The sequence below is a fragment of the Pogonomyrmex barbatus genome, unplaced genomic scaffold (assembly GCF_055798465.1).
Source record: "Pogonomyrmex barbatus isolate J1 unplaced genomic scaffold, ASM5579846v1 scaffold2, whole genome shotgun sequence".
NCBI lineage: Eukaryota > Metazoa > Arthropoda > Insecta > Hymenoptera > Formicidae > Pogonomyrmex > Pogonomyrmex barbatus.
In genome coordinates, this window is record NW_028297116.1 from 9,169,948 (window position 1) to 9,179,827 (window position 9,880).

General features: G+C 30.4%; 1 protein-coding gene across 1 annotated transcript; it reads left to right on the forward strand.

Annotated features, from left to right (window-relative positions):
* The first annotated feature begins 240 nt into the window (after positions 1–240).
* Positions 241–8,985, forward strand: LOC105427679 (single-minded homolog 1-like). The gene is given in 9 exon segments (XM_089076511.1): positions 241–1,176; positions 2,644–2,726; positions 2,794–2,883; positions 3,206–3,427; positions 3,971–4,137; positions 5,463–5,569; positions 6,261–6,518; positions 7,442–8,015; positions 8,017–8,985. Coding segments are annotated over 9 exon segments (1,599 nt in total). The 5' UTR covers positions 241–1,157; the 3' UTR covers positions 8,096–8,985.
* The last annotated feature ends 895 nt before the right edge of the window (positions 8,986–9,880 follow it).

Here is a 9,880-nt window from a genome sequence, read left to right on the forward strand (position 1 = left end):
TCATTTTTCATTTTTTATTAATAATGCACAGAAAACGATTCCTTTAAATTTAATAAATTTAGATTAAAAGAAATTTATCTTTTGAAATAGTTCAACAAACCAACTATTGATTCAACAAAATTCGATTCTTTAATTTTCCAAGTAATAAACAGCTTTATTTCAAATAAAATATTTGTTTAATAAATTGTTTAGAAAAAATAACGCTTTTTATTATATGTTTTGACAATATTAAAAAGTCTCTTTCATTTATATAATATTTAATTCAGCAGAACAAAATATTATTTAGTTCCAAGACTTTACTTTATATTATTTAGTTCCAAGACTTTACTTTATATTATTTAGTTCCAAGACTTAACTTTTATTTCCTTTAAATAATAATATTCTTTGTATTAAAGCACACATGGTGCAAATATGGTGAACATATGATGAACAGCTGTGTTTTCTCGGAATATCCGAGAATCGATATTAGACAGGTTGCGAAATGAAGTTGCGAAATGCATACCGGTTACCTAAATCTCATAAATATTTCATATTATTATTTAATATAAGCAATATTTAACAACTAAAATAAAATGAAATAAACGAGAAATGAGTAATATAGACAAAAACTTAACAGAAAGAAGAACTACATTTTGTTTTGTAAGAGCTAATAACATTTAAAAAAATCAGATATGAAAATCAGAACTGATGTTAATTTTTGATCTATATAGCCAATAAATAAAATAATCATATAAGTTTATTTCGAATTATTATATTTTCATAAAAACAATTTATTGTAGAATATTTTACATTAATTGCACATATATACATTTGCAATAATTATAAATATTAAATCGATATTTGCATTATATCTATCAAGTTTCTTAAATCGTATAATAAAAATAATAATTTAAATAAGAAGACATATATTTAATAAAAATTATTCTTTCTAATATTCTTTCTGTTTTGCAGATAGCAGTTCTTCAGACAGCAATAACTCCACCACGTCTGATGGTTTACAAGAAATAAAAGAAAAAAATAAGGAAGCAGCGCGAGAGCGCCGCAAAAATGAAACTCGGATATCTAAAGAGCTGGCAAGCCTGTTGCTACTTCCGGCCACGATTACTAAGCAGTTAGATAAGGCCAGCGTTATCAGATTAACTATCAGTTATCTGAAAATGCGACCTATCTTTCACGGTAAGAAATGTAACAATTATCCAAATCTCTTGTATTTGTCATAATCGAAAACGCGTTTAATTTGACAAAATATTGATATGTCTATAAGCAATGCCACTTTATTTAAAATCATGTAAAACCAAAGACACGCTATTTAATCTCGCTAACTTAACCTCAGTGCGTTAAATGAGCGTTAACGATCACGAATCGATCCGTGATTTTTTTTTTTTTTATTTTTAATCGGTTGTATAGAGCTGATATTCGTGAATTTAGCAACCGAATTCTTACGCGCAAAAGACAAGTAATATTGATTAAGATAGATATGTGATTGCGCACTTAATACATTTATTTTTAATCCCTGGTGCTTTGTAAGCAAAGCACGGGGATCGTTATAATGTTACAATGACATCCCTCAGTTCGGTTCCTCCTCTTATAACATCGACGAATTGAATTTCAAGTGACTGCATCTCTCTAAAACGACCGTCCCGTCTTTATTCTCAGGGCAAAAGAGATACAGAACTTTCACGAGGACATTTTTGAAGGCGTTTCTTTACTCGCTTTGCCGAAAAGCGAACGTGAAATTTCTCGATCGCTGTCGATTACCATTGTTAGATTAACTTTCTATAATTCAAAACAACTATCGAAAATAAATCGATATTAAATATTATTACATCGCCATTTCAAATCTTTTGCCTGTGATAATAGCAATATCAGTTTAGATTTTAAGATTATTTAAAAATAATCGTCTACATCAAATCTCGATGAAGTCCATTATAACACTTTCTCTCACACTTCATTTTTTTATGCTTCATATTCACTATGCGTCATAATTTCATTAATCAAATTTCATTAATGTTAGAATTCTGATTCGCGACTATAGCGAAAGATTTTAAACCACGACGATGACTATTTCTTTCCTTCGAGATAGATCGAGTTGTCTCTTAAACGCGCGCTGTTGTATGTACAATAATAAAGATTGTAAAATCTGAGACGTATTATATATTGAAACAGCTTTATTGATTTTTCGTGTCAGTTGATAATCAAATTCAAAGAAAACTCCAAAAGACAATGTCTAAAATGTCCCATTCGAATATAGACATAGCACGTGATATAGAACGATTCTTAAAAATCACCCGAGAATTAGCAAAAAGTAATATATCGGAAAAAAAATTCATAATCAAATTAAATTTCTTAAAATGCTTTTTTACGCATCTTAATAATTCTACAAGATGTTCTTTTAATTCGTGCTGTCTTCTTATAGTAAACTTCAAAATATGCCTCAAAAAATACTTTGAAAATAATACGAGAATAGAATTGAATTCTGTTGATAAAAAGACGATTCATAAGGCTCATTTCTCACAAAATCTTAGAAAATTCTTCTATTGAATTGCATGCTACAATTAATGTTACGTTTAATAATCAATATAATGTATATATTTTTGCACGCTCGTGTTTGATAATAAAAGCAGATAATCATTAATTTTGCAGATTTAGGAAATGGACGGAGTGGCGCACCATCGCCCGATAATTCTTTGAAAACCATCGTCGATGAACTAGGCCATCTTTTACAAGTAAGTGATCATTATTCATATTTACCCCGACTTATCACATAACATAATAATAATTATTTGATTGCAGACACTGGATGGCTTTATCTTTGTCGTGGCACCGGATAGAAAAATTATATACATCAGCGAGACAGTTAGTGTGCATTTAGGTTTGTCCCAGGTAAAAGGTACACCTTTATCAAACTTAATTAATAATTCAATGTTTCAGAAAGATGTGCTTAGCAACGTGCTTGGTTACATTTACATACTTGATATAGTTTAATTATTTCTCTCTAAATATGTACACACCAACGAAATATTAAAAGATAAAGATGAATAATGTCAAAAGTATTTTTTAAAGTAATTTTTCATTTACTTTTCACAAAATTATATGATTTGTATATGTGTCACATTATCTCGTCGTGTACATGTTATATTATTACGTTGCGTAATGGAAATCCGCGTTAATCTAAACTATTGACGGAAATTGTCTGTACGTGCAGGTGGAGTTAACGGGAAAAAACATATTTGAATATATTCACCCGGATGACCGCAACGAAATGGTTTCCATAATGAATCTTCCGCAAAGCCCTGCAGGTCTCGCAGATTTTACATTTTCACCGCCAAATTCGCGAGGAGAAATTGATCTGGAACGTGCCTTCCTCCTCAGGATGAAGTGCATTCTAGGAAAAAGAAGAGCGGGCCTGGTTACGAAAGGATACAAGGTAAAGAAAGCAAAGAAATAAAATTTTCATAAAAAGCATGTTAATATGACAAATATTTAAAATAAATGTATTTAAATTTTTGATAATAATATTTAAAATATTTATATATATAATATAAAATATATATATATATATATATATATATATATTATAATATAATTATATATATATATATATATATATATAAAAAGTTTAACATGTTACTTAAAGGTGTTTAAAGGTGCGTGTACACCTAGCGAAAAAATAACGAAAAAACAACGAACAAGTGAGATATTCGCATCTAAACGCGCGCGAATTTCCTTCAAGACCATCTGATGAGCCACCTTATAAGCCAATAGTTCGAAACATTCAGATTCATTACGCATTTTTAAACATACGCATTTTCCAAATTATAGCAACAAAAATTTGCATTCGCTGTTAGTTCATTGTTCGCTTATTAGGTATATATGTACTTCAATATGCAATAATTTAGACAATTATATATTTTTGAGAAATTTTTAAAAGCGCATAGCATAATCACAATACTTTCATTTTATGTTATAGACTATACATTGTTCCGGTTATTTAAAACTGAAATACAGTGTTGGACGGTGCCATAACATCGGTTTAATAGTTATCGGCCATTCGTTGCAAACAGAAATACAACTGCATCACAACATGTTCATGTTTCGAGCTTCACTCGATTTGCAGCTTATATTCCTCGATACAAGGTAAGATTTTACAAATATATATATATATATATATACATACACACACACACACATGGCTAATAAACCTCTTACAATATTTACTTCCAAAAATATTTTTCACGAATAGTTGTCAATAAAGTTACCGATACCTTTTCTCATATTTTTCTACCAGTAAAAAAAAATAAATAAAGATTAATCAATGAATCACACGAAAGTTTCTCGGTAGAAGCAAATAATAAATAAGAAAATTATATGTTTCCTACAATTATGATTTTTCTTGCAAAAATCTTTTTTCGCTTCAATCTTCTCGCGCTGCTAAAAGAAGCGAGCAGTGTTAACTCAGTGAGAACACAGTGAATTACTTATTTCCAAATGTAATTATAGTTAGGTGTCATATTGCGCCATTAATATTTCGATGGAAGATTCGCGTAGTATTCTCGGCCGGGATATAGCTATTAAAATTAGTTACCACGTGTTTTTTTTTTCCCTTTTCGCGCAAATAAATATCCACCACCGGTCCTGACAAGCCCTACACACTAGCACGTTTACACTAGAAATGAATATATGAATGTAAATATAAATATACGATATAAATATATATAAGCGTGGGTAGAAACGCATAATGAAATTTTATACATATATGTCGATCGGCTTACACGGATTGTGCACATTAAAATCGCGATGACCAACGAGATTGGTTTGCGAAAAGTGATCAGTAGATCTATATTTTTGTAACCTTTTATTAATAAATTCCCCATTGGAATGCTACACGCGAGTGATATCAGATAGCTGTGAGTTATGTTACACGAGAAATAAATGCGTAACTTTTATATGGAATTTTATATGAAAATAAATGCACCTCTTTACGGCAAAAATGTATTGAGAAAATTAAAAAAGATGAAACTCGAGTTAGTATAAATTTTTAGAGTCCTTTCTAACTGAAATAAAACATGTATACATGGAAAGAACGGTTTTGCTTGAAATATTTAAATATTTGGCCGATCTAAAAATAATTTTGACGGACTATCAAAATAATTATGTATGATTTAGCAGTTTAAGCATGACAACAATACTACAAACAACTTTAATATTCTGGCAACCAATTTTTACATAATTATATTAATTATCGAATAAAATTATTTTCAAATTTGTATTTGTACAAATTTATAATTTTAATTTATATAAATATTTCAGCAGAACAGTTTTTTTTTCTTTGTATTTTTAAAATATATACGTGGAGAATATATACTGGAGTTTAAAAGATGCGTAGATCAAGACGAAGAAAGTAAATTAAAGCGAAGAAGGATATACGGGTTATATTATGTATGACGTTTTGTGTGTTGCAGCATAATTGAATTAACGGGATATGATCCAGCGGACCTAGTCACCAAAACGTTGTATCACTACGTACACGGATGCGATATACTGCAGCTACAACACGCTCATAGAGTTTGTGAGTATTTCATTATTTGTGCGCACGCTACATAGAGAGAGGCACGCGCGTGCGCGTAAAAATCTTGCGACTATCTCGCGTGTTGCACGCAACAAAAAGAGACGACTATTATATATGGGTACGCGCGAAAGAGAGAATAAAAGACAGAGAAGAAGAGATTGAAAAAGATTGACGTTAAGAGCCGTGAGAGGAGCTTTAATGAAACCCGTGAGCGAAGTGAACAAACTGTCATGTTGTTTGAGCTATCATTGTTTGAGCAGATTCGCAATTTCACGAACGTGACTCGAAGAGAATAATGATATGCAAAAATATCTATGCCTTGCATGACATCGTTGTCACTCGATATCTTTTTACGTGATTGCACATGACTTTCCATGAATACCTGCAAGACTTTTAATGAAAAGTCACAAACGAGAAACATAAACTTTCTTGAATTATTAAAACCTCCCTCTCTCAACTTTAAATAACTTTCTTTCTTTTCAATTATTTTTGATAGTATCTAACGAAATTGAGCCAACAATTTACTCTTGTTTCAAACACTATTCTTAAAAAATAAATTTTTTTTTTTTAATTTAACGTTATTAGTGTAAATAACATATAGATTATAAGTTATACATATTTACGAGATATCAAATGTGACTTTAATTTTTATTAAGAATTTGTAAACAAATCATCGTTAATTTGTTGACAGTGTTGCTCAAGGGTCAAGTGACAACGAGGTACTACAGATTTCTAACAAAAACTGGCGGTTGGGTGTGGATGCAGTCATATATGATTGTGCATAATTCACGGATGCTTTCACGTCCGCACCGTGTCTGCATCGTGTCTGTCAATTATGTGCTGACAGACACTGAGAACCCAGGATTGATTTTAAGTTACGAGCAAAAATCGTCTTGCTCGAGTCTGGAAAGGGAGAGCTTCGTGTACCTGCAATCTCGACTGCCTGCGGGTTAGTTTGCACACAGCATATTACACATATCATGCAATAGATTGTTTTAAATAAATTTTGCATAATTTAATAATAATATATAAATTTTATATATTTTTTTATTAGTTATATAGACTATTAACTATCGGAAATATATAAAAGGAAAGTAGATATTAAAGGAGAAATGTTCATTATTTTCTCATTGAAAGAGGGAAAAAGGAATAGTCATTATTTTTTTAGAGCTATTTAATTCTTAAATATTATTGTATAACTTATAAAACTCATTATTATTAATATACATTACTGCTATTATTGAAATAAAAAAATTTGTAAATGATGATCTTTTTGTTATTTTAAAAATATGTATTGGCTTAGATTATTGTTTATTCTGTGGTACTGGCAAGTGTTCTTTTTCATTATTTATCTGATTATTGCGATAAATTTTTTACCACATACCTCAGTGATCGAAATGGTTGGGAGATACTCGAAAAGCGAGTGACCCACATTCGATTCCTGGCTGGATATTATTTGCAATAAGAATTTCATTGAGTGGAAAGTTAATCGATTTTGAAAATTGATCGTCGATTTATTAAGAAGTGAATCCAGGTAATATTTAAGTGGGCATTGCAAGTTCGGTAACGACACGTAGTTTGCAATATGACGCATTTGCCTTGAATTTATATATATATATATATATATTCAAAGAAACGAGAGAAAAATTATTCGACACTGAGACTCTATCCGCTGATTAATGTCATTTATGATCTTGTTACTGTTTTAAAAAATTTGTTTTTCTTTATTAATTTATAAAATTCTTTTATAAAATATATTCTTTTATAGAATTCTTTATAAATTTCTTTATTAATTTTAATTACTAGCCTTTCATTATTCTAATAAAAGAGGATTACAGTTTATTCAATTTTAACTTTTTTTTTAATTTTAAGATCCTGTTAATATGTCGTACCAACAAGAGATGCATCGTCAACACCTTCTGCATCATGCCGCATCTTTGACTATTCAGCAGCACAACCCGCAGGAACAGCAACACATTCAACATTTATTGCATCGAGGTGATACTTCTCTCGAACAGCAACAACAGTATAATCCACAGAGCGGCCAGCAGATGCAATCATATTCGATGTCTTCGAATTTCTGCGGTAGCAATGACGGCCTAGACGTGCCCTTGACGAATCCCTTGTCCAATCCATTGGGATACTATTCGTCGCATGATTATCATATATCGCCGGATTTAATGTCGTTGACGACATCAAACGAGACTAGCGGCGTCACCATGTATCCAAATTGCGGCTTCAACAATAACGAGAGCTACAATGCCGCAGCGCTGCAGCATCACGATGGCTACCAACAGGACCATCCTCAAGACCACCACAATAACGGCAATTGTATGGTGAAGCACCCACATCATCACCATGTGGAGGCTTCGTCGACCGGTTATACCAATGTTATCGTCGATCCCCTACAGTACAGTAACACTGTTTCTCAAAGTCTGCATAGGCGTTACCGCGCTGGTAAACGGTGGCATGCCGCCACTGCAACATCAACCTCATTATGAAATATACCAATTTGTTGTTCACTAACATCAATTTGAAGTGCGTTGCTCGTAGAACTGCAATGACGACGCGTGCGAGCATTATCATCATCATCATCATCATCATCATCATCATCATCATCATCATCATCATCATCATCATCATCATTATCATCGTCATGATCATCATTATCAATAGCAGCAACAGCAGCAGCGAGAGCAACGTCAGAATATGGTAGAAAGCAGTATGCTGAGTATCAGATGAATAACGAATTCTGATTGGGCCATCTGATTGGGTCACCTTGCGTTTTACCTTATGTTAAGTTACGCCCTGCAAACGACTTTGGAAGATGGAGAAATGAAGCGAGGTAATGTTCATGTTCATTCATTCTTGTTGTTAAAAGATCAATATTATAATAATTATTATTATTTGTTGCAGGTAATTAAATGTTACTATAATCTATAAAGTTCTCTTTCTTGAGTATCAAGTTTCTTTCGATGTATAAATCAAGTTTAAATTTATCTACGTATTTTCTGCATGCAAATGCTTTAAGTAAACATCATTTTTACACGAATTCGATAAAAATATGATATAAGAGGAATAGGATACTTAAAGGTATTTCTGTGATGAATGTTTTCCAAAGTTACACATCCTATCAAGGGAAAATTAATGCGGATGATATGTGTTGTTTAAAAAAGGTAATGATTTTATGTTACGCATAATATTACGAGTAAGTAGAGAAGCCCTTTGTACATATTTTGTATTATATATTTCAAGATGAGATAATAATTTATTATAATTTTTAGTATTTTTCTATAAAAGCATCAGAAGTGGATCACGGTGGAGTTTTAGTTGGTAGTGGGGGTGGTTTTTGCGCTCCTGAGTCCCACACTTCCTCGGAAGGAACCGAGGAGTTGATGCATAAATATATTTCCCCATCTAAAAAAAAAAAAAAAAAAAAAAAAAAAAAAAAAAAAAAAAAAAAAAAACAGTAATTCAGGATAATGTAATTCAATCAAAATTAAATATTTTATAATTAATAATAATCATTATAAATATTGTATAGGTAATACAAGTTATTCTATACGAATATTTTGTACGCATGGTTGCAAATTATGCCACGAAGAATAAATTAAGACTATCAAATGTGAAATATTAATATTAAAATATTTGAATATAAAAGCGATATATGAAAGATTGAAAGTGAAAGAAAAAAAATATATATCGATAACACAGATTTTCTATGACTATTAATGTAACATAAAATCGGTAAGAAATTTATATAAATAAGAAATTTATATAAATACATTTAGATTATAAAATTGTTATAAATAAATTTTAATACATTATCATATTGTCATTAGATTGTCATACGGAATATTCTAAAATTCGTGCCCATAGAAAGACTCTCTATCATAGGAGGTATTTTAAGTTCTAAAACAAAGTTGCATCTAAGTAATTTTTAAATAAGAAATTTTTAAATGAAACGAATGTTGCAATTCGAGCATGTATTTTAAAATATTTAACAAATTCGATAAACATTTTTGAACTGAAAAAAATATTTTAAATATTTAAACAAAAGAAATAAGAACTTTATTCTAAAAAGTAATGTTAATTCTCAATAAATTAATTTTTCTGTTGTCAGATATTTAAAATATTTTTGTCGTATCCATTACTTATGTATTTATTCATTACTGGCACAAAATGATAGAAGGATAACGACGAATTTTATATCTTATATTTGGGAGAACGCCTACATATGAAGAACTATATGATTTTTTGACAGTATTAAAAGAATTTGTTTTTTATAACTAATCTAGTGTATGTACATAC